The sequence below is a fragment of the Carassius carassius genome, chromosome 27, assembly GCF_963082965.1.
Source record: "Carassius carassius chromosome 27, fCarCar2.1, whole genome shotgun sequence".
Lineage (NCBI taxonomy): Eukaryota > Metazoa > Chordata > Actinopteri > Cypriniformes > Cyprinidae > Carassius > Carassius carassius.
The window spans coordinates 168,806-195,000 of NC_081781.1; the positions used below are offsets into that span (position 1 = coordinate 168,806).

Below are 26,195 nucleotides of genomic sequence, written 5' to 3' on the forward strand. Positions count from 1 at the left end.
TTCATTCTGAGTCCTTTATCCATCCAGTTGCTAACCTGGAGCAGCACAAGGTTCCCCCTTTAGTGGTTTGGTGTCTTGCTCAAGGGCACCTCAGCTGTGGGTATTGCTCTGAACCCCCACCCCCATTCTTGCTGGGACTGAGACTTGAATCTGTTAGTTTTAGGTTACAAGTCTGACTATTTAACCATTGGGCTGAGACTCAACCACCACAACTTGTGGGCCATATTCAATGTGTCTGTCAAACATCCTAGTACTATCTGCTTATATGGGGAAAGATTTGATTGCAAGCTGGGCAGTTGTGACCTAAAGTTTTAATATTCCATACCAGTAGGTTAGGGATTGAATGGACCGTGCTCCCTTCCACATTCAATACACCCAGTTGCTCCCCAGGCACCACAGTGACTGGTTACAAACGACACTGTGTGTTCACTGCTTATGTGCCTGCAATAACTTGGAAGTGTTAAAATGGGAGGACAATTTCTAGTATGGGTTGCCATACTTTGCCTTTGCTGTCAGGTCAAAAAGTGTTTTTCTAGAGTCTTTTTGAATAAGCATTTCTTTCCCACTTCACACAAAAGGGATGGCGAGTAAAATGATTGCTTCGCATGTGTAGCTGAGAGGAAAAAATCCTGTTAGAGCCAATCCTTCTGACAAGAAACGAATTACAATACATTTCAATAAATTTGAGGCATTTTTATTTCCTCATGCGTAAAAGGCTAACCTGCACCCTGGGGCATAATATTTTGGGCTATACCAAAGGCAGTGGTGGAAAATATGACTTGGGAGTTAAAAAGAGTGGTTTGCTGAACAACCACGAGTTACTGCATTCCAAAGTACTTGGTTTTATTTGTACCCAAAATGAGATGATGTGAGCATTATGGAGCAGGGTTAACCCTAATCCAAACACTCATGTACTGTAATGTCTGTTTCACAAAGGAGACCCGGGAAATCCCTTACGGACAAATGCATCTGATATTACTACAGCTGAATAACATGCAGACAGAGGTGCTTTGTAACATGAGACAAACACAAAATTACAATGCTAATTGACATTGACATAAAGCTTGCATCACAGTATAGAATTTTATCAAGAATATTTTCTGTCTCACGGAGTAGACAGAAGCAACAGTTTTCCCAGCATTAACCTTGTTCATTCTGTGTTTGGCCCAATCGTCACTCGTAAGGTTCTGTCAGAGAGCGGTGTGATAATCGGCGGTATATCCATAATGCCCTTGTTCCTGCACCGACCCCTGTCTGAGATCCACTCGCTTGTGGAGAAACTCAAGTACCGTGATGCTCTAGCTACAAAGACCTTCCTAATCCACAGCCCACCTGCTAAACCCAACTGCACTGCCTGGTTAGGAGGTGAGCAAAGAAAGGCACGGCCGAGGCTTTGAGACTCCGGTCCTCTGCGTGGGACGAGAAGAGTTTTATAAAGCAGTAGTGACAATGAAGATTTGCTGAAAATGTGCTCACCCTCGGTCCATCTACCGATTCTTCGAATAATGCATGAATAATGTTTTTGTACCAACGTTTTGAGAACACTATTAAAGAGCGGATAACTTTGAATGACAATAAACACACAATTGCAATGTTGACATAGCTTGCATCATTGCTACATCGGTGGTTCCCACCTCATTCAAAAAATCTGTCATCATCCCTGTGCCTAAGAACAATAAACCATCTTGTCTGAATGACTATCGTCCAGTTGCCCTCACATCAATAGTCATGAAGGTCTTTGAGGGACTGGTTAAAAACGTCATTTGCTCCTCCATACTGGATACTTTGGACCCTCTTCAGTTTGCCCATCGCCCAAACAGATCCACAGATGATGCCATCTCTCACATCCTGCATTGTTCTCTCACACAAATTGACAGCAATAACAGGAACTACGTAAGGCTGCTATTTATTGACTATAGCTCAGCTTTTAATACTATAGTCCCCTTAAAGCTAGCTTCTAAACTCATGGACCTCTGCCTGAATTCTTCACTCTGCAACTGGATTCTTGATTTCCTCACCGGCAGACCTCAAGTGGTGAAAGTAGGCCAGTACACCTCCAGCTCCATCACCCTGAATATAAGAGCCCCACAGGGCTGTGTCCTGAGTCCCCTGCTCTACTCTCTCTACACACATGACTGCGTGTCTTCCCGCAGCTCCACATCTATCATCAAATTTGCTGATGATACTGTGGTTCTGGGCCTCATTCACAACAATAATGAGACCGCATACTTGGATGAGGTAGGGAAATTAACATCATGGTGCCAGGACAACTGTCTCTCTCTGAATGTGAGCAAAACTAAAGAACTGATTGTGGACTTCAGGAAGAGACAGCAGCAGCCCTATACTCCTCTTATGATCAGCGGGACCCCTGTGGAGAGGGTGAGCAGCTTCAAGTACCTTGGTGTAAACATCTCAGAGGACCTGACTTGGACTACACACCTTCAAACACAGGTTAATAAAGCCAGGCAAAGACTGCACCATCTGCAACAGCTGAGGAAATTCAGGGTCTCACTAGCAATCCTGAAAACTTTCTATTCAGGGGCCATAGAAAGTGTATTGACTCAGTGCATCTCAGTGTGTTATGGGAACAGCTCCAGCCAAGACTGCAAAGCCCTGCAGAGAGTTGTGCGCTTAGCTGAGCGCATCTCCGGGTCTGCTCTCCCCTCTCTGCAGGACATTTACCTCAAACGCTTCAGAAGCAGAGCTGCTAAAATCATCAAAGACTCCATCCACCCCAGTAACCATCTTTTCACTTTGCTGCCGTCGGGTAAGCACTTCCGCAGCCTGATGGCAAAAACCGAGAGACTCAGGAGGAGTTTCTTCCCCCAGGCCATCAGGCTCCTAAACTCTAAACCAGCCTCTTAATATCTTCATGTCTACACTTAATGTTCACTTTATCAGTAAGATATTCATCATTCACTACCTCACATGACATACTGACAGTGTCAACCTGTTTGCACATTTGCCTCTTGTACATTCCTGTGTATCTTAATATTTAAGACTACAGTATAATGCACATATTCACATTGTACATCCCTGTGTATCATAATATTTAAGACTACAGTTTACTTTCATGCACATTATTTTGCGTTCTATATTTAATTCTACAATATACATCTTTTTTATATTTTATTCTTATATTTTTATTGTTTCTTTTATTTCATTCTTACATAGCTATATTTATGTATATTTTCATCTGTGTTGTTTCCTTTAATAATTGCACTGTCCATGGAGCGGACCTGACTCACATGTCACTGCTGGTTATATATGCTATATGTAATTTTGTATGTGTCGAATAAAAATCTTGAATCTTGAATGAAGGAAAAAATAAATATTACAAAATTGATATTTTGCAGCTGGGGTCTTCTATTGTACTTGTCCATTAAGTGTCAACTGATTTCGTCATGTTAACTCAGATTGCTGTTTTTTTTTCTTTTTCTTTCTTTTTTCTTTTTGCAGTCATGTTTTACTAAAAAAAGTTTGAGGTCTGATCGTAATGAATAAAAGGTTGTCAGGGTTTCAATAAACTTGCTGACAAACTTCTATGGATTCTATGGAATTATTTCCCCCAAGGAATCAAAAAGGTCAATTTGAAGAATAAAAGTTGGCAACGTTGAGATATTAGTGAACTGTGAGATAGATCAGTCGTGACATTAATAGTCAAAATTACCTTTTTTTTTCTTCTCTTTTTTATATTCTGTGGTGGAAATAAGCTTCCATATACTTAAAATCCTTTACTGCTTAATATAGTATTTTCCTCATATTTGTAAGAGCACACTTGTCTGCGGGGAGTGGTAAGGACAACGGCACCAAAGAAAAACATCTACTTTTGGCAAGTTCCAGTAAACTTGGGGCCTGTTGCACAAAACTAGGATAAGGGATTAAGCCAAGATATCTTGGTGATCCTGGCTCAATTGATCCGTAATCCGGTTGCACTAAAGCTGGATAGGAGGCAGGAGGATATGTTATGGTATAAATTACCATGGACATTTATTCTGTGGTGCTCCAGACCAGGCTAAATTCCAGGATCTATTTAATCTCATCCCTAATGTCCGTCAGCAGTCACCACAAATGGAAACCAATAGTTATTTCACTGCTCACTATACATTATCACATATAACTAGACCCACTGTCATTATTTAAACGTTTGTGATCATTAATTTCAATCATTTTGGATAAATAATGATTTTTAGATGATGTTGCTATCATTAGATAATTTACAGTTTCCCATAGACTATAAGGCTATATATAAAATGATAGAATATTAGGGCCACAGAGGGAAAAAAAAGACGAGTCATAATATTGTAACCAGTTGTTTTAAAGGAGGACAGTTGTTAAAATGACAGATGTGGGGCATTTCGTGAAATTGTGATGTGCTGATGTGCCAGAATATTAAGTATCACATTGTCATAAGTATCAAAACTGTAAAAAGAATATGTAGCTTTTCTGCAGAAAGAACCAGCCTCATAAATTTATGACTATCCTTTTTCCTCAGTGTGGCCCTAGTACTCTGTCATATAAACAAATACACATTCCATATGAATATAAAAACACAATGTGTAACATTATGTTCCTTTATTGAATAAGGACAAAACAAAGCAGGTAAACCGATCAGCTCCTTTCGAAACTGAAGTCACAGTGACTCTACAAGATGGAAAGCACAGAATCAAAGCATACTATACAAAATGATACATACACATTCAAAGGTCTGTATATAACACACCCTGCATGTCTGCACACTAAAATAAATGCAGGACAAATCCATACACATCAACTGAACAGATAAATGAATGGATGCAGTAGCCTCCCTGCAGCCTTGTATTACACACAGTATACCGCACAAACATCATAAGAGGCCAAATTCGTAAAAAAACGAACCCAAAAAAACCCAAATTCCTCTGCCACCGCAGGACATATTTAACCAAAATTGAAAGCACACATACTAACTAAAATAATTCAACACATATTGGTCCCTCAGCAGCTGACCACTGTCGTCATCAGGAAAGATTGCCGGATTGTCCCAGTCCATGGTGGTGGCACTCTGGGGGTCCTCTCCTTCCTCAGGCAGGCCACATTGTGGAGGACAGCACAAGCCACAGTACTATCACATGCCCTAACAGGGCTGACCCTTAATTTGTGAAGGCAGTGAAAGCGTGCCTTCAGGAGGCCAAAGGTCATTTCAACTCTGGCCCTGGTCCTGGCATTGGCATGGTTGTAGGCCTGCTGTGCTTCCTGGGGGTCTGTGAAAGGTGTCAGGAGAAAAGGCTGGCAGCCATACCCCCCCATCTCCCAGCAACACACCAGAGAATTCACCGGTCAACACAAAATCTCATCATTACTACCTCATAAACACAGTGATATTCTTGACACAGCCATGATGGTTATAAATAGGGGTTGTGTGGCTTACCTTGTGATAGGCACTGGTAGATTTCAGAGGCCCTAAAGATTCTGGAGTCATGGACTGAGCCATTTTGCCACAACATTGCTGATCACACAGTCAGCATTGCAGACCATCTGAAATCATAAGATGAGGAATATTACACCAATCAATGCACATAGCTGGCAATGCAGAGTGTTCGTCAATGGACAATATCAAAAAGTTATGTTCACCTGAACATTAATGCTGTGAAAGGATTTCCGATTCACAAAATCGGCCTCATGGGCACCTGAGGGGGCTTTTATCCTTATGTGTGTGCGGTCCACTGCACCAATGACATTGGGGAAACCTGTCACACAAAGTAATGAGTATCCTACTATGTGTTAACAGTTGTCCTATAATTTGTAGATCCTCTTACCTGCAATCCTATAGAACTCCTCTTTGATGTCACAGAGTCTTCTGTGGCCAGGGAAGGAGATGAAGACATCTGCTAATGCTTTGATAGCCAGACACACACTCCTTATTGTGTGGCAAATTGTGGCCTTGTTCAGCTGTTCTGCATCCCCCACTGAGTACAGGAAGGCTCCACTAGCAAAAAAGCGCAAGGCCACACAAACCATTTGCTCCACACTCAGTGCATGGCTCCGTGCAGTGCGGTGCTTAATCCTGGGACCCAGTAGTCTGCATAGATACCTGATGCCATCTGCAGAAAACCTGTTCTTTCATATAGATGGTCATCAGGGAAGGCCAGTGGGTCCAACCGGTCCCTGAAGACCCTTTCTCGCCTGAAGGCTCTCCTCAGCACAAGTGCTTCTTCATCCACCACATCTCGCAAGAATGGGCATGCCATTGTCAGAGCAGAAAGGAACACACAATTTTGGGCCTTCATATAGGCTAGTGGCCACACCTGGTGCTGGGGGGGTGGGCAAAAGAGGCCGGTGCCTTATAACGATGACTTGGTTGTACTGATTGCTGGGAAAATAAAAAAACCTTAGAAGGATGCCACCGTCCTGTGTGCTCACAATAAGAGCTCATATGTCATGGCTCACTTGACTTTACGAGAATTTACCTAATTTTTATTTTGAGCTGTGTCATCTTCTTGGAGCTGGGGGAGGAAAGAAAAATAATGATTAATACATTTGTGTTACAGTTAGCATACAGTGTACATTGAAGGCATATCTCACCTCCCTCTCAAGTTTTTTTATTTCAAGGTCCAGTTTCCTAATGGTCCTCTTTTTTATTTCGGACTCCAGTGCAAGATTTTCCATCTTTTTCTTCTTGTACTGAATGTCTATGTCTGCCAGTTCTATTTGGCGCCGGAGGTGGTTGCCATACAACTTTCTGATAGCTTGTGAGCTCTGTGAACACAATACAATTAGCGCAGCTGGAATTTGGCAGGATGTGGTGTCCTTTTATTAATACACACTATGTTGCCAGGCTGGTTTTCCCACTGTATAGCATCTGGGTCCTGTAAAAGAAATTAGATTTTTTGATTTTAATGGAGGACTCCTCACCATTGTAGAGTAAATAGTACTTTCACAGTCTTAACATGATACCTCATGCCTTCTGGAATCCAGAGAGATGGTCTCCTCCTCATCATCGTCTCCATCATGTGCTGTTGCTGCTGCACTGGGGCTTTCACCCTATCACATTTAATCGGATTCATATTGAAGCTAGTAGACAAGACATGTCAGGCCTACAGTATGCCTTTGATGGAGTACTCACTGGATCAGCATCGTCTGGTGCTTGTGCTGGTGGCTCTAACAGGAACACAGTGCTGCCAGACACTGCAAGGCAATAGGTAAACCAAAGTCAGACAGTCCAAATTGATTCAATATGAATGTGGTTGTATCCCATGTAGAGATGGAAGGACATACCTTGAATGAAGCGGGTGGCATCTTGGGAGGAACCTATGCTCGTCTCTTTCCCCCCAGGGATCCCCTCTAAGACGGGCCTGCCTTTATTTAGCTCCAAGGCCATGTCCTCTGCTGGGGTAAGATCAGCCTTTGATGACCCACCACCTGTGCCTTGTCTGTGGGTATTCTTTTTCACTGCTAAAACAGTACAGACAATGTGTGAGCAGGCACCTTCTGGGTACAATATATGCTTGTGCTTTGTTAAATATTAGTCAGGGACCATACCATTCTGCAGAATGTTCTTGTATTTGATTTTGACCTGCTGCCATGTCCGTTTTGGCCCGTTCATGTTTAATCTACATCACACGCACACACACATTCTTTATCACAAGAACATTTAATGGAGTCACACTGCAAAAATGACTTGGTATTTTTGTCTTGTTTTCAGTAAAAAGATCAAAAAAAAAAAAATCTTAAATAAAGATGTATTTTCTTGATTTGCTAAATGACCTAGCAAAATAAGTATAGTTTAGACAAAAAAATATAAACTTTAAGTAAATGTGTGCTTAAAACAAGCAAAAAAATAAAATCTGTCAATATAATAAGAAAAATTCTCTTGAAATAAGTTTACTTTTTCCATAAACACTTAATTTTAGAAAAGTTCTCGTTTCACTGGCAGATTTTTTTGCTTATTTTCCTAGGTAATTTTGCTCAAGAAAATATTTAAGATTTTTTTTAGATATTTTTTTTTTTTTACTGAAAACAAGACAAAAATACTAAGTAAGAAAGACATTTTTGCAGTGCAGTTAGCAACCGACCTTGGGTCCTTTGAAAGGCGCTATATAAATTAAAGTGATTATTATTATAGCTCATCTATTTATTCAATTAAATTTTATTTATATAGCACTTTTTACAATTGTTTCATTCTGTCAAAGCAGCTTTACATTAATAAAAGCAGGAGAAACACAAAAAAACGGTGGGCAACATAAGAAGCAGAGTACAACGGCTAAGATTCAACCGTACTGAGCGTAGTAACGTTAAATAATAATGTAAGGCTTTAATAATAATTTATCATAGCTTTATACAGTGTGATGGAGTTACTTTACACAATTTCACTCATATCTGCAGTGCATTTCAATTAAAAATTTAACCGTTTCATAATTACAGTACAACTGCGTTTTTGGAGATGTGAATTAAATATTTGAATTGTAATTGTGTTGTTTCAGCGGAGCGGTGAGTGTGTAATTGTGCACTACTTACGCATTCAGGCGGTCTGCAATACTTTGCCACGCTTTTTCTCTTTGCTTTATCACTGTGGCGGTGTTGCCTTTCTTCTTAATTATATCTTTTACCTCCTCGTATGCCTCCATGAGGATTTGTGCTTCCGACGGGGAAAAGTACGCGGCTCTAGTTGCCATGGTAAATCAGTAAATCTGTGATCTGTGGCGGGATCTATTTGAGTGAGCCGTGAGCGCGCACCTATCCAGGATAGGTTTCACCTTGCTTAATGAATCCGTGTCTGCTCATCTTGGCTTGGTCTTTGTGCAACCAATTAAGCCTGGTCGCACATGTTTTGGCTTCATTGAGCTCAGCTGAGTCATTTATCCCGGATGTCTTAATTCTAATTTTTGTGCAACAGGCCTTTGGACTTGAACCATTCTTATTTGTTGTCAATATGACATTGGACCCAAGAAACACCATGTTAACAGAATTTGAGAACCAATTACAATCAGAGAAGATAGTAAGATTTTTCAAATTAAGTTTGTGCATTTATGTTCAAAATAGTAAAAATAAGAATTCTATCTTGAGATCCAATGAGAATCACCCAGCTGCAAGCTCCCATTTTTGCAACTCATGAGAACCATGAGTGTTAATGAAGAGGGAGGGACTATCGTTAATTAGCTGAAATCTGTAGAATACAAAAAGACCAAAGCGCAGTATCTCCACTTTGTGTTTAGCTGTTGAACAATGGCTGGAAGTTGGTGTTTGGTTCAGATTTTGGTGGTTTGTGCTTTCTGTCATGCTGTTCCAAACTGGAGTAAATCGCTTCAGGATGTTCAGTCTCTGATGACCCAGCAGTTTCAGCTTCAGAAGCCAGTTCAACAACCTAAACCGCAGTTTCCGCTTCAGAAGCTGGTTCAACAACCAACTTACCAGCGGTTTCCGCTTCAGAAGCCAGTTCAACAACCTAAACCGCAGTTTCCGCTTCAGAAGCCAGTTCAACAACCTAAACCGCAGTTTCAGCTTCAGAAGCCAGTGGCGCAGGCAGATCCCCTTGATAAATGTGCTGTAGCTGATTCTGAGCAGATCCAATGTGGTCTACCTGGGATCAGTGGTGCTGAGTGTGAGGCTATCAACTGCTGCTTTAACGCACAGCAGTGTTTCTATGGGAGGACGGGTAAGTGTTCTCAATCTTCTGTTTGTGTTAAACTGATTCTCTGCATTAACCTGCTCTTGTATCTTGTTCTAGTAACTGTCCAGTGTATTCGAGATGGTCAGTTTGTGGTAGTGGTGTCTAGAGACGTTACTCTGCCTCGACTGAGTCTGGATTCGGTTCATCTACTGGGTGGAAACGACCCCCCTTGCGCTCCTGTGGGGTCCACACCTTCCTTTGCTATATACCAGTTCCCTGTGACCGCATGTGGCACGAGCGTGATGGTGAGCAGCTGCTACTGGTTTTAGTCTGCATTGCTTATGATGGACTGGATGCTGACACTGTACCTATTCACAGGAGGACGGCGGATATGTGGTGTATGAAAACCGAATGACCTCATCGTATGAAGTGGGGATTGGACCATATGGTTCCATCACAAGGGACAGTCATTTTGAGTAGGTGATCTATGACTTGGTGTGAACATTAATCCTTGATAAATGTTACAAGCTCGCTGTGTGTTGTCCAGGTTTCTCTTCCAGTGTAGATACTCTGACACTTCTGTGGAAGCTCTGGTTGTGGAGGTCAACTCTGTTCCTCCACCTCCACCAGTAGCTGCTCCTGGACCTCTCAGGGTGCAGCTCAGACTGGCCAATGGCCAATGTGTCACCAAAGGCTGTGCTGAAGGTAAGGTCTTGTCCTGTGTCTGTCTAAAGCCTTTCAAACTTGAGTCTGGTTAAACCGCAGTGTTCCTCAGGGGATGAGGCCTACACGTCCTACTACAGTGATGCTGATTATCCCATCACAAAAGTCCTGCAAGAGCCTGTGTATGTTGAGGTGCACATTATGGAGAGGACTGACCCCAACATTGTCCTGATGCTGGGACATTGTTGGACGACTTCAACCCCCAGTCCATTCAGTCTCCCCCAGTGGGACCTTCTGATCGATGGGTGAGTGTACAGTGGATCTTGATCCAGTTAGTCTGCTGCGAGACCCTTTCTAACCTTCTCTTTTGTCTTCAGATGCCCTTACCAGGACGACCGTTATCTGACCACACCGGTTCCAGTGACTGGATCATCTGGTCTTCAGTTCCCAACCCACTACAAGCGCTTTGTTGTGAAGATGTTCACATTTGTAGATCCAGCCTCACTGGCTGCTCTGCAGGAAACTGTATGCTCCCTGTTACTTGAACATTTGTATTTTTACTACTTGTGGATTCTGTGACTTGAGCCTCTTTCTTCCCTGTCAGATCTTCATCCATTGCAGTACAGAGGTGTGCCATCCATCATCTGGCTCTTGTGAGCAAAGTTGCACCAGGAAACGTGAGTTCTTGCTTTCTTTTGACAAGAGGAACGGAGTATTTTATAAGTGTTCTCACTTTTAACACTTCTCTTTCAGGAAGAGATACTCGTATCAAGGCTGTCTCTGGGGAGCAGACTGTGGTTTCTAGTGGAGCAGTTATTCTGGTCATGTAAAACTAGTTTTTAATAAACTTTGCAGAACCCAGAGGTATCTTGTCTATTGGTATTGTTCTGCAGAATCGGGTATTAAATGCCCCTCTTACCAGGTTTTTCTTTCTCGCACTATTAAACCAAGGTTCCACAACCTTTTGTAAGGTCATTCATTCTGATTCAAGTCACCTTTATTTAGCGCTTTAAACAAAATACATTGCGTCAAAGCAACTGAACAACATTCATTAGGAAAACAGTGCGTCAATGCAAAATGATAAAGGCAGTTTATCACTGAATTCAGTGTCATCCCTAGTCAGTTAAATGGTGTCTGTGCATTTATTTGCAATCAAGTCAACGATGTCGCTGTAGATGAAGTGACCACAACTAAGCAAGCCAGAGGCGACAGCGGCAAGGAACCGAAACTCCATCGGTGACAGAATGGAGAAAAAAACCTTGGGAGAAACCAGGCTCAGTTGGGGGCCAGTTCTCCTCTGACCAGACGAAACCAGTAGTTCAATTCCAGGCTGCAGCAAAGTCAGATTGTGCAGAAGAATCATCTGTTTCCTGTGGTCTTGTCCTGGTGCTCCTCTGAGACAAGGTCTTTACAGGGGATCTGTATCTGGGGCTCTAGTTGTCCTGGTCTCCGCTGTCTTTCAGGGATGTAGAGGTCCTTTCTAGGTGCTGATCCACCATCTGGTCTGGATACGTACTGGATCCGGGTGACCCTCTGATCTGGACACAGACTGGATCTGGTGGCTACGGTGACCTCGGAGTAAGAGAGAAACAGACAAATATTAGCGTAGATGCCATTCTTCTAATGATGTAGCAAGTACATTTGTTATGGGAAGTGTTTCCGGTTTACCTAATTAATGCAGCCTAAAAATCCTTTAATGGATTTGGATATTAAAAGCATATTAATGTTGTGTAAGCCAGGTAAAAGAAATGGGTCTTTAATCTAGATTTAAACTGCAAGAGTGTGTCTGCCTCCCGAACAATGTTAGGTAGGTTATTCCAGAGTTTAGGCGTCAAATAGGGAAAGGATCTGCTGCCCGTAGTTGATTTTGATATTCTAGGTATTATTAATTAACATTTCTGCATTTGACATTGAGAGCATAGGTCGTAATTTAGATATACTTTTGAGATGGAAAAATGCAGTTTTACAAATGCTAGAAATGTGGCTTTCTAAGGAAAGATTGCGATCAAATAGCACACCTAGGTTCCTAACTGATGACGAAGAATTGACAGAGCAACCAAGTCTTAGACAGTGTTCTAGGTTATTACATGCAGAGTGTTTAGGTCCTATAATTAACACCTCTGTTTTTTCAGAATTTAGCAGTAAGAAATTACTCGTCATCCAGTTTTTTATATCGACAATGCATTCCATTAGTTTTTCAAATTGGTGTGTTTCACCGGGCCGCGAAGAAATATAGAGCTGAGTATCATCAGCATAACAGTGAAAGCTAACACCATGTTTCCTGATGATATCTCCCAAGGGTAACATATCAAGTGTGAAGAGTAGCGGCCCTAGTACTGAGCCTTGAGTTACTCCATACTGCACTTGTGATCGATAGGATACATCTTCATTCACTGCTACGAACTGATGGCGGTCATTTAAGTACGATTTAAACCATGCTAATGCACTTGCACTGATGCCAACAAAGTGTTCAAGTCTATGCAAAAGAATGTTGTGGTCAATTGTGTCAAACGCAGCACTAAGATCCAATAAAACTAATAGAGAGATACACCCACGATCAGATGATAAGAGCAGATCATTTGTAAGGAGAGCAGTCTCAGTACTATGATACGGTCTAAATCCTGGCTGGAAATCCTTACATATACCATTTTTCTCTAAGAAGGAATATAATTGTGAGGATACTATTAAGTTCCGTATCAGTTACAAATTATCATTACTTACCTATAAGGCCCTAAATGGTTTAGCTCCTGCGTACCTAACTAGCCTTCTACCACGCTACAACCCATCACGCACCCTAAGGTCACAAAACGCTGGACTTTTGGTAGTTCCTAGGATAGCAAAGTCCACTAAAGGAGGTAGAGCTTTTTCACATTTGGCTCCCAAACTCTGGAATAGCCTTCCTGATAATGTTCGGGGTTCAGACACACTCTCTCTGTTTAAATCTAGATTAAAAACACATCTCTTTCGCCAAGCATTCGAATAATGTATCTCTTAAATTGTGAGTGTAGTTGCATCTGCATTTTTTTTTCTTTAGCTTGGGTTAAACTAATTTTACGTTGTTGGATCAGCAGCTATGCTAATGATGTCTCTATTTTGTTTCTATGTTTTGCCACGGGATTTACATCCCCGTGGTAACTAGGATTTACACAAGCTCCAGTCTGGATCCAGAACACCTGAGAAGAGATGATGCTGACCCTCAGAGGACCCCAGATGATCCTAACCTTGAATCAACAAACAGAACTAACAATTATTGCTACATGTGTGACTGCATCATATAATTACTATTAATTAATAATATTGATAGTTCATCATCTAGCTGACTACTTCTTGTATTATTATTATTATTTTTATTTTTCTAAAATCCTGTCAAACGTGCACAAACTACTAGCTACTACTAAATATTGTAGAAACATAATTTTCTGTAAAGTTGCTTTGTAACGATTTGTATTGTAAAAAGCGCTATACAAATAAACTTGAATTGAATTGATACCACCTTTTCTAGTATCTTAACTATAATTAACTAGTTCTTTGGGGTCAAGTTGTGGTTTTTTGATGAGAGGCTTAATAACAGCCAGTTTGAAGGTTTTGGGGACATATCCTAATGACAATGAGGAATTAATAATAGTCAGAAGAGGATCTATGACTTCTGGAAGAACCTCTTTCAGGAGCTTAGATGGTATAGGGTCTAACATACATGTTGTTGGTTTAGATGATTTAACAAGTTTAAACAATTCTTCCTCTCCTATGGTAGAGAATGAGTGGAACTGTTCCTCAGGGAGTCTATAGTGCACTGTCTGATGCGATACTGTAGCTGACGGCTGAATGGTTGCAATTTTATCTCTAATAGTTTAAATTTTAGAAGTAAAGTAGTTCATAAAGTCATTACTGCTGTGGTGTTGGGAAAAGTCAACACTTTTTGAGGCTTTATTTTTCGTTAGTTTAGCCACTGTATTGAATAAATACCTGGGGTTATGTTTGTTTTCTTCTAAAAGAGAAGAAAAGTAATCGAATCTAGCAGTTTTTAATGCTTTTCTGTAGGATATGTTACTTTCCCGCCAAGCAATACGAAATACCTCTAGTTTTGTTTTCCTCCAGCTGCGCTCCATTTTTCGGGCTGCTCTCTTTAGGGTGCGAGTATGCTCATTATACCATGGTGTCAAACTGTTTTCCTTAACCTTCCTTAAGCGTAAAGGAGCAACTTTATTTAAAGTGCTATAAAAGAGAGAGTCCATAGTTTCTGTTACATCATCAAGTTGTTCTGAGGTTTTGGATATGCTAAGGAATTTGGATACATCAGGAAGATAACTTAAAAAGTCTTTTGTGGTAGAGGTGATGGTTCTTCCATACTTGTAACAAGAAGTAGAATTTACAATTTTGGCTATATGAAGTTTGCACAGAAATAAATAATGATCTGAGATATCATCACTTGGCTGAATAATTTCAACACTATCAACATCAATTCCATGCGACAGTATTAAATCTAGAGTATGATTTCGACAATGAGTAGGTCCTGAAACGTGTTGTCTAACACCAATAGAGTTCAGAATGTCTATAAATGCTGATCCCAATGCATCTTTTTCATTATCAACATGGATATTAAAATCACCAACTAATAAAACTTTATCTGCAGCCAGAACTAACTCGGATGTAAAATCACCAAACTCTTTAATAAAGTCTGTATGGTGCCCTGGTGTCCTGTATACAGTAGCCAGTACAAACATAACAGGGGATTTATCATTAACATTTGTTTCTTTGGATAATGTTATATGAAGCACCATTACTTCAAACGAGTTATACTTGAAGCCTGCCCTCTGAGAAATCCTGAAAACGTTGTTATAAATTGAAGCAACACCTCCACCTTTGCCTTTTAGACGTGGCTCATGTTTATAACAGTAATCTTGGGGGGTGGACTCATTTAAAATAATGTAATCATCAGGTTTAGCCAGGTTTCTGTCAAACAGAGTACATCTATATTATGATCAGTGATCATATTATTTACAAAAAGTGTTTTCGTAGAAAGGGATCTGATATTCAATAAGCCAAGCTTTATCATTTGTTTATCCATATTGCTTCTGTTTTTTATTTGTTGAACCTCAATTAAATTGTTAATCTTAACTTGGTTTGGACGTTTTTTGTATTTTCTAGTTCGGGGATCAGACACAGTCTCTATAGTGTGATATCTAGGTGAAAGAGTCTCTATGTGCTGAGAATTAACTGACCTCTGTGACGGGAGGCAGCTAGCAGACGGTCGGTTTAGCCAGTCTGTCTGCTTCCTGACCTGGGCTCCAGTTAGTCAAGTATAAACACTAGGGGTGTAACAGTACGCAAAAATCATGGTTCGGTACGTACCTCGGTTTTAAAGTCACGGTTCGGTTCATTTTCGGTACAGTAAGGGAAAGAAATGCAAACATTAAACTGCAGGTTGTTTATTACTATAAACTTTTTTTTAACAATTTGTTTACACTTTTTTAAATACTTTTTAATAAAATATATATAAAATAAAAAAAGAATAAGAAATAAAATACTGCTGCAAAGTTCTCCACTAAATAAAATACTCTCATTCTCAAACCAATATCATATAATAAAATATAATGAAAAATATAAATAAATAACTATGATTACAGTGCAGCATTACCAATCCTAGCTTGTAGGCCTGCTCATATTTAAAAAAAATATATAAACTTTTCCAAAGTGTAAAGTGCAGCATGAACAGTTTCAGTTTTGAGACCTGCTCAGATTTCGTTATTGCGTTGGACCGATCGGAATTAAGAGCAAAGGTCTGTTTAAATGCCGACGGGAGCTGCGTTTGAATTACAATCGTTTTTTTCCTAGTTGTAGTGATGTTCACACTCGTGTGATGCCTTTTGAAAACCATAGGCCGGTGACACACTGGCATATTGCACCTGTCAAACACCGTCAATTCTGTTGACGGTGTCCTTTATCAGTAGGCTTTATATTTATGCTCAACATGAAGTATAGATATTGTTGTAGTGAAGACAAGATCCTGGTCTGTCGGCGCCTCGGCGGTCTCCCTCTTTGTCACCTACAGTAGCAGCAGCGCGTCAGCGCCGCGTAAGGCACCATTCTGGTGTGTAAAGACAAAGAAAATGCGAAGCAGGTGTCACGCAACTGACACGCAGCGCCACGCTCATGCCACGCAGCCAGTGTGTCACCGGCCTTATGCTGTGTTCACACCAAACGTGAATAGAGCGTCAAATTTGCGTCTACCGATTCTAGTTTGCAGCTTGACCATTTTGAGATCATTTGCTTTATTCGCGCGAGTAATTCGCTTCATTCGCGCGTGAAATTAACTTCACAACAGACGCGAATTCGCGTCATGGGGGGGCTTCTGCCAGCTGAGTTCACGCAGCATTTTCAACCGCCATTTTTATTCGGATAATTTTTTTATTTGGATAATTTAAATATTACTGTTATTGTGTCATGAAATGTAGTTTTAAAAGTATTTCAGGCGAGAATGTAGTTGTTTTAAACTCAAATATGCGGTTTATTTATAATGACAGCGTCTATTTAAAAAATGTGTTTCGCCTATCTCGGAGATGAGCTCCATGCGATCAGGGGCAGCTCCGTCATCATGTATCCGCCGAGAGCAGCCTCACCTCGGCTAGATCTTCTGACATTTGCCACTGGCTCTGATGTCTCTTTAGTGGTTCAAGATAAAATATAATTCGTTTGGGGTAAAATGAAACGTTTCTTATCTTTGGCCTTTATTCAATTTATCTATTAATATGTTTATATATATATATATATATATCCTGATTGGTTAACACGGCGCGAATTGACGGCAAAGTTCAAATTTTTCAACTCGCTCTATTCGCGCGTCAATTCACGTCATTCGCGCGAACCAGATGCGCGAATGAGGCGAATTCGCGTCTTCCGCGCCGCGCTTAACGCCCCATTCGCAGCCGCGAGACCTCCAGACGCGCGTAAACGCGCCTTTGCATTGACTTAACATTGAAATCATTCGCGCCAGACGCTCTATTCGCGTTTGGTGTGAACACAGCATTAGAATCAGCTGCAGGGCGGGATTTGCGCTGAACGCGGAGACTTCCGCCACTTAATATGTTCGTTTGGAAACACGAAAATGTATATGTTCTGCAAACAAAATATTGCATTCGGTCATTCGGTACACACGTGCACCGTACCGAAATCCCTGTACCGAAACGGTCCGGTACAAATACACGTACCGTTACACCCCTAATAAACACTAAGACTATTTGCCAAATTTCTAGAGTGAAGAGTGGCGCCACCCCAGGAGGGATGAAGACCATCTCTTTTCAACAGGTCAGGTCTGCCCCAAAAGCTCGTCCAATTGTCTATGAAACCTATGTTATTCTGTGGGTATTGAGGGCACCTCAGCTGTGGGTATTGAGCTGAAGTTGACTGAGACTTGAATCTGTTAGTTTTAGGTTACAAGTCTGACTATTTAACCATTGGGCTAAGACTCAACCACCACAACTTGTGGGTCATATTCAATGCGTCTGTCAGTCATCCTAGTACTATCTGCTTATATGGGGAAAGATTTGATTGCAAGCTGGGCAGTTGTGACCTAAAGTTTTAATATTCCATACCAGTAGGGAATGTAGGTTAGGGATTGAATGGACCGTGCTTCCTTCCACTTTCAATACACCCAGTTGCTCCCCAGGCACCACAGTGACTGGTTGCAAACGGCACTGTGTGTTCACTGCTTATGTGCCTGCAATAACTTGGAAGTGTTAAAATTGGAAGACAATTTCTAGTATGGGTTGCCATACTTTGCCTTTGCTGTCCGGTCAAAAAGTGTTTGTTTCTAGAGTCTTTTTGAAAATCATTTCTTTCCCACTTCACACACAAGTGATGGCAAGAAAAATGATTCCTTCGCATGTGTAGCTGAGAGGAAAAAATCCTGTTAGAGCCAATCCTTCTGACAAGAAACAAATTGCAATACATTTCAATAAATTTGAGGCATTTTTATTTCCTCATGCGTAAAAGGCTAACCTGCACCCTGGGGCATAATATTTTGGGCTATACCAAAGGCAGTGGTGGAAAATATGACTCGAGAGTAAAAAAAAAAAACAGTGGTTTGCTGAACAACCACGAGTTACTGCATTCCAAAGTACTTTGTTTTATTTGTACCCAAAATGAGATGATGTGAGCATTATGGAGCAGGGTTAACCCTAATCCAAACACTCATGTACTGTAATGTCTGTTTCACAAAGGAGACCCGGGAAATCCCTTATGGAAAAATGCATCTGATATCACTACAGCTGAATAACATGCGGACAGAGATGCTTTGTAACATGAGGCAATGCTAATTGACATTTTGAATTTTATCAAAAATATTTTCTGTCTCACTGAGTAGACAGAAGCAACAGTTTTCCCATCCTTGTTCATTCTGTGTTTGGCCCTCATCAGTGTCCAATCGACACTCGTAAGGTTCTGTCAGAGAGCGGTGTGATAATCGGCGGCATGTCCATAATGCCCGTGTTCCTGCACCGACCCCTGTCTGAGATCCGCTCGCTTGTGGAGAAACTCAAGTACCGTGATGCTCTAGCTACAAAGAGCTTCCTAATCCACAGCCCACCTGCTAAACCCAACTGCACTGCCTGGTTAGGAGGTGAGCAAAGAAAGGCACGGCCGAGGCTTTGAGACTCCGGTCCTCTGCGTGGGACAAGAAGAGTTTTATAAAGCAGTAGTGACAATGAAGATTTGCTGAAAATGTGCTCACCCTCGGTCCATCTACCGATTCTATGAATAATGCATGAATAATGTTTTTGTGCCAACGTTTTGAGAACACTATTAAAGAGCGGATAACTTTGAATGACAATAAACACACAATTGCAATGCTAATTGACATAGCTTGCATCATTGCTACATCGGTGGTTCCCACCTCATTCAAAAAATCTGTCATCTCTCTACACACATGACTGCGTGTCTTCCCGCAGCTCCACATCTATCATCAAATTTGCTGATGATACTTTGGTTCTGGGCCTCATTCACAACAATAATGAGACCGCATACTTGGATGAGGTAGGGAAATTAACATCATGGTGCCAGGACAACTGTCTCTCTCTGAATTTGAGCAAAACTAAAGAACTGATTGTGGACGTCAGGAAGAGACAGCAGCAGCCTATACTCGGCAGCCTATACTTTTATGATCAGCGGGACCCCTGGGGAGAGGGTGAGCAGCTTCAAGTACCTTGGTGTAAACATCTCCGAGGACCTGACTTGGACTACACACCTTCAAACACAGGTTAATAAAGCCAGGCAAAGACTGCACCATCTGCAACAGCTGAGGAAATTCAGGGTCTCACTAGCAATCCTGAAAACTTTCTATTCAGGGGCCATAGAAAGTGTATTGACTCAGTAAATCTCAGTGTGTTATGGGAACAGCTCCAGCCAAGACTGCAAAGCCCTGCAGAGAGTTGTGCGCTTAGCTGAGCGCATCTCCGGGTCTGCTCTCCCCTCTCTGCAGGACATCTACCTCAAACGCTTCAGAAGCAGAGCTGCTAAAATCATCAAAGACTCCATCCACCCCAGTAACCATCTTTTCACTTTGCTGCCGTCGGGTAAGCACTTCCGCAGCCTGATGGCAAAAACCGAGAGACTCAGGAGGAGTTTCTTCCCCCAGGCCATCAGGCTCCTAAACTCTAAACCAGCCTCTTAATATCTTCATGTCTACACTTAATGTTCACTTTATCAGTAAGATATTCATCATTCACTACTTCACATGACATACTGACAGTGTCAACCTGTTTGCACATTTGCCTCTTGTACATTCCTGTGTATCTTAATATTTAAGACTACAGTATAATGCACATATGCACATTGTACATCCCTGTGTATCATAATATTTAAGACTACAGTTTACTTTCATGCACATTATTTTGCGTTCTATATTTAATTCTACAATATACATCTTTTTTATATTTTATTCTTATATTTTTATTGTTTCTTTTATTTCATTCTTACATAGCTATATTTTCATCTGTGTTGTTTCCTTTAATAATTGCACTGTCCATGGAGCGGACCTGACTCACATGTCACTGCTGGTTATATATGCTATATATAATTTTGTATATGTTGAATAAAAATCTTGAATCACGGAAAAAATAAATATTACAAAATTGATGTTTTGCAGCTGGGGTCTTCTATTGTACTTGTCCATTAAGTGTCAACTGATTTCGTCATGTTAACTCAGATTGCTGTTTTTTTTTTCTTTTTTCTTTTTGCAGTGATGTTTTACTAAAAAAAGTTTGAGGTCTGATCGTAATGAATAAAAGGTTTTCAGGATTTCTCTACAAATGTTTTTTTTTTTTTTGGGTTTCAATAAACTTGCTGACGAACTTCTATGGATTCTATGCAATTATTTCCCCCAAGGAATCAAAAAGGTCAATTTGGAGAAAAAAAGTTGGCAACGTTGAGATATTAGTGAACTGTGAGATAGATCAGTCGTGACATAAATAGTCAAAATTACCTTTTTTCTTCTCTTTTTTTATATTCTGAGGTGGAAATAAGCTTCCATATACTTAAAATCCTTTACTGCTTAATATAGTATTTTCCTCATATTTGTAAGAGCACACTTGTCTGCGGGGAGTGGTAAGGACAACGGCACCAAAGAAAAACATCTACTTTTGGCAAGTTCCAGTAAACTTGGACTTGAACCATTCTTATTAGTAGTCAATATAACATTGGACTCAAGAAACACCATGTTAACAGAATTTGAGAACCATTTACAATCAGATAAGATAGTAAGATTTTTCAAATTAAGTTTGTGCATTTATGTTCAAAATAGTAAAAATAAGAATTCTATCTTGAGATCCAATGAGAATCACCCAGCTGCAAGCTCCCATTTTTGCAACTCATGAGAACCATGAGTGTTAATGAAGAGGGAGGGACTATCGTTAATTAGCTGAAATCTGTAGAATACAAAAAGACCAAAGGGCAGTATTTTCACTTTGTGTTTAGCTGTTGAACGATGGCTGGAAGTTGGTGTTTGCTTCAGATTTTGCTGGTTTGTGCTTTCTGTCATGCTGTTCCAAACTGGAGTAAATCACTTCAGGATGTGCAGTCTCTGATGACCCAGCAGTTTCAGCTTCAGAAGCCAGTTCAACAACCTAAACCGCAGTTTCCGCTTCAGAAGCCAGTTCAACAACCTAAACTGCAGTTTCCGCTTCAGAAGCCGGTTCAACAACCAACTTACCAGCAGTTTCCGCTTCAGAAGCCAGTTCAACAACCTAAACTGCAGTTTCCGTTTCAGAAGCCGGTTCAACAACCAACTTACCAGCAGTTTCCGCTTCAGAAGCCAGTTCAATAAACTAAACCGCAGTTTCCGCTTCAGAAGCCGGTTCAACAACCAATTTACCAGCAGTTTCCGCTTCAGAAGCCGGTTCAACAACCTAAACCGCAGTTTCCGCTTCAGAAGCCGGTTCAACAACCAACTTACCAGCAGTTTCCGCTTCAGAAGCCAGTTCAACAACCTAAACCGCAGTTTCAGCTTCAGAAGCCAGTTCAACAACCTAAACCGCAGTTTCAGCTTCAGAAGCCAGTTCAACAACCTAAACCGCAGTTTCAGCTTCAGAAGCCAGTGGCGCAGGCAGATCCCCTTGTTAAATGTGCTGTAGCTGATTCTGAGCAGATCCAATGTGGTCTACCTGGGATCAGTGGTGCTGAGTGTGAGGCTATCAACTGCTGCTTTAACGCACAGCAGTGTTTCTATGGGAGGACGGGTAAGTGTTCTCAATCTTCTGTTTGTGTTAAACTGATTCTCTGCATTAACCTGCTCTTGTATCTTGTTCTAGTAACTGTCCAGTGTATTAGAGATGGTCAGTTTGTGGTAGTGGTGTCTAGAGACGTTACTCTGCCTCGACTGAGTCTGGATTCGGTTCATCTACTGGGTGGAAACGACCCCCCTTGCGCTCCTGTGGGGTCCACACCTTCCTTTGCTATATACCAGTTCCCTGTGACCGCATGTGGCACGAGCGTGATGGTGAGCAGCTGCTACTGGTTTTAGTCTGCATTGCTTATGATGGACTGGATGCTGACACCGTACCTATTCACAGGAGGACGGCGGATATGTGGTGTATGAAAACCGAATGACCTCATCGTATGAAGTGGGGATTGGACCATATGGTTCCATCACAAGGGACAGTCATTTTGAGTAGGTGATCTATGACTTGGTGTGAACATTAATCCTTGATAAATGTTACAAGCTCGCTGTGTTGTCCAGGTTTCTCTTCCAGTGTAGATACTCTGACACTTCTGTGGAAGCTCTGGTTGTGGAGGTCAACTCTGTTCCTCCACCTCCACCAGTAGCTGCTCCTGGACCTCTCAGGGTGCAGCTCAGACTGGCCAATGTGTCACCAAAGGCTGTGCTGAAGGTAAGGTCTTGTCCTGTGTCTGTCTAAAGCCTTTCAAACTTGAGTCTGGTTCAACCGCAGTGTTGTTCCTCAGGGGATGAGGCCTACACGTCCTACTACAGTGATGCTGATTATCCCATCACAAAAGTCCTGCAAGAGCCTGTGTATGTTGAGGTGCACATTATGGAGAGGACTGACCCCAACATTGTCCTAATGCTGGGACGTTGTTGGACGACTTCAACCCCCAGTCCATTCAGTCTCCCCCAGTGGGACCTTCTGATCGATGGGTGAGTGTACAGTGGATCTTGATCCAGTTAGTCTGCTGCGAGACCCTTTCTAACCTTCTCTTTTGTCTTCAGATGCCCTTACCAGGACGACCGTTATTTGACCACACTGGTTCCAGTGACTGGATCATCTGGTCTTCAGTTCCCAACCCACTACAAGCGCTTTGTTGTGAAGATGTTCACATTTGTAGATCCAGCCTCACTGGCTGCTCTGCAGGAAACCGTATGCCCCCCTTTACTTGAACATTTGTTTCTACTTGTGGATTCTGTGACTTGAGCCTCTTTCTTCCCTGTCAGATCTTCATCCACTGCAGTACAGGGGTGTGCCATCCATCATCTGGCTCTTGTGAGCAAAGCTGCACCAGGAAACGTGAGTTCTTGCTTCCTCTTGACAAGAGGAACAGCATTTTATAAGTGTTCTCACTAAACCCCTTCTCTTTCAGGAAGAGACGCCCCTATCAAGGCTGTCTCTGGGGAGCAGACTGTGGTTTCTAGTGGAGCAGTTACTCTGGTCGTGTAAAACTAGTTTTTAATAAACTTTGCAGAACCCCGATGTATGTTGTCTATTGGTATTCTGCAGAATCTGGTATTACATGTCCCTCTTGCCAGGTTATTTTTTTTTCCTCTCCAACCTACTTACCAGAATACCTAAGATTAATGTTCATGATTTAATTGGCAGTTTAACAAGTTAAACAATGTAAAGTGTGACCAACAAAATCTTGGGCATGTTGTAGTCCAGATTAAAATGTGGGAATAAATTTGAGAATTGGCTTATTACGTCTAAATACTTAAATATTTGGTGCTGTGGTGAACACTGCAATTGCACAAATCTGAATGACCATTTAAATGTGCTGGGTTTCCAGGGTAAGGGCTGCATAATTAATCATTATTCATGGTGTTTAGACGTGCCCACGATAACAATATTGTGCATCTTCATTATGATGTGTCTCGTTACTGAATATGGTCTAAGGTGTACTAGAACAGGGTCTCCTAGGTGGTTAAAAAAATCGCGTATTTTACAACTCTCCCCAGTCTGGCATGAACGGTTCATATAGTTACTGTATCCAAAGAAGGGCGCCATTCTGAAATACGAAATGTACTGTGACTGGTTAGCTGGGTGAGCGTCGTGTGTTTCTGTGTTTGGCAGCACTCTGTGCCTGGTTGGGAAATGTCATGCCCTTATCATAGCTACCTGATGTGAGCTTCAGTGTAAATATTGGTCAAATCAATTTGAGCATGAGTTTATCCTGGAAGATAGTAACCACTCCTAGTTCACCAAATACACACTGGAAAAGGAAATAAGAATGACAGAGTTTATACTAGCAAGCTAAAGAACCAATTATTTCCAGTGATCCTGCTTCCGTGTGGAACGACTCCATCCTCCAGCACTCTGGAGAATCAACAACAGGTTGAGTGCTCTACTACAATAGTGACTGCACGTCTAAGGACCCCTCTGTCAAGCTCCTGAAGTTTGCAGATGACACCACACTCATCGGCCTCATTCAGGACGGTGACGAGTCTGCTTACAGACAGGAGGTTAAAGAGCTGGCTGTCTGGTGCACTCTCAACAACCTGGAGCTTAACACGCTCAAAACAGTGGAGATGACTGTGGACTTCAGGAGAAACCCCCCTGCACTCCCCCCACTCACCATCATGAACAGCACTGTGACTGCAGTGGAGTCATTCAGGTTCCTGGGCACCACTATCTCTCAGGACCTGAAGTGGGACATTCACATTGACTCCATTGTGAAAAAGGCCCAGCAGAGGTTGTACTTCCTTCGCCAGCTGAGGAAGTTTAACCTGCCACAGGAGCTGCTGAAACAGTTCTACTCCACCATCATCGAATCCATCCTCTGCACTTCAGTAACTGTCTGGTTCAGCTCAGCTTCTAAATCTGACCTCAGAAGACTACAGAGGGTAGTCCGGACTGCTGAGCGAATCATCGGTTCAACTCTCCCATCTATTCAAGAACTGTACTTATCCAGAGTGAGCAAAAGGGCTGTTAAAATCACTCTGGACCCCTCACATCCAGCACACTCCCTCTTTGAACTGTTGCCATCTGGTCGACGCTACAGAGCACTGAGCACCAGAACGACCAGACACAGGAACAGTTTCTTCCCTCAGGCAATCCATCTAATGAACAGCTGATATACACTGAACACACTACACTTTATATTTATATACACATACTTATTTACATTTCAAATTTGCACATCATACTTGTACATACATAATTGTCAATATATTTTGTTTTTGCTTTTTTTGTACATTTGACTGTCAAGACAACTTAAAAGATTAAGGTTTTCATTCATATTTTAAATGAAATATTAATATTCCTATAAAAATACTACATTTTGGCAATATTTATGCTGTTACATTTACACACACACACAAAAGGGCAAAAATGTCTCCAAGGACGCATAGTGATAAACAGAATTATTTTTAACTAAAATTAAAAAGTTTGTTACTTGAAATATAATACACGCTAACTGAATTAAAATATGTGACCCTAGGCCACACAACCAGCTGTAAGGGTAAATGTTATGAAATTTAGATAAATGAATCACCTGAATAATTCATCTTTATTTTCTTAAAATAAAGTTTATTTCAAATTATTAAAAATTTAAGTTTATTTCAGCTAGTTGCCAAGGAAACATTTCTCATTTTATTTTAGTTTAACTTGTCTTCAAATACTTGACTAAAACAAATAATTAAAAATGAATAAAATATAGATTTGTTAAAAAAACTATAAAAATGACTACAAACACAAAATTACTAAACCAATTACTAAAATTAAAGTGAAAATAAAATAAAACCCAATTCAAAATGTACAATAAACTATAACAGTATATCAAAGATACATGAATAAACATTTGTAGAAACAGTACAGTATGTATAATAAACACGTGTCATGAATGCACTCAAAACTGCAGTTTTTGTGTTAATGTCTGATTTTACTCGCTTTTCCATCAGTATGTTTCATGTTTAACTTTCATTAAAAAGTGTTACACTACATTTATAAAGGCAAGACAGAAAACAATCACAGCATTTACATGGAATCAGATTTTATTTGTGCTCAAGGCCACAATAGCAACTCAATTCTGAGGCTATTTCAGTCTGATAAAGAGGGAAAATCCACATGATTTGACATTAAGATCCATCCGGTTAGGAGATATTATATTCAGATCTCTGGGAGATTAATCAGTGATTACAAACAACAGAAAACTAACACAGTCCTAGTCAACCATCCATGATGCAGAAATCACAAAAATAAATCTATTCTAACAAAAAGAACATATATCAGTC

The 26,195-nt window shown here is 41.0% G+C and overlaps 1 protein-coding gene, 2 long non-coding RNA genes and 1 pseudogene across 6 annotated transcripts in view; 2 read left to right on the forward strand and 2 right to left on the reverse strand.

Annotated features, from left to right (window-relative positions):
- LOC132106363 (uncharacterized) overlaps window positions 1-21,813 on the reverse strand; it is a 43,791-nt gene extending 21,978 nt beyond the window's left edge. For 2 of the 4 annotated variants that reach the window (XR_009424133.1, XR_009424134.1), the window contains exons 1-2: window positions 21,693-21,813; window positions 21,481-21,623 (exon numbers count right to left, since the gene is read on the reverse strand). This is a non-coding gene — a long non-coding RNA (uncharacterized LOC132106363). Of the gene's footprint in view, window positions 1-9,379; window positions 9,492-21,480; window positions 21,624-21,692 lie in introns of those variants that run through there. The other 2 variants (XR_009424135.1, XR_009424136.1) reach the window with 1 other exon arrangement.
- Window positions 1-23,440, forward strand: part of LOC132106361 (zona pellucida sperm-binding protein 1-like) — a 45,430-nt pseudogene extending 21,990 nt beyond the window's left edge.
- LOC132107169 (uncharacterized) lies at window positions 7,389-8,721 on the reverse strand. Its single transcript, XR_009424237.1, has 3 exons — window positions 8,494-8,721; window positions 7,519-7,589; window positions 7,389-7,431 (listed from the first exon to the last, which is right to left on the reverse strand). It is a non-coding gene; the product is annotated as an uncharacterized LOC132107169 (long non-coding RNA).
- Window positions 9,173-11,110, forward strand: LOC132106362 (zona pellucida sperm-binding protein 4-like). The gene is made up of 9 exons (XM_059511973.1): window positions 9,173-9,340; window positions 9,380-9,631; window positions 9,704-9,891; window positions 9,965-10,062; window positions 10,134-10,291; window positions 10,362-10,554; window positions 10,627-10,774; window positions 10,854-10,926; window positions 11,003-11,110. The coding sequence occupies exons 1-9, from the start codon at window positions 9,202-9,204 to the stop codon at window positions 11,077-11,079; spliced, it is 1,326 nt and encodes a 441-aa protein (XP_059367956.1). The 5' UTR covers window positions 9,173-9,201; the 3' UTR covers window positions 11,080-11,110.
- Window positions 23,441-26,195: the final 2,755 nt, after the last annotated feature.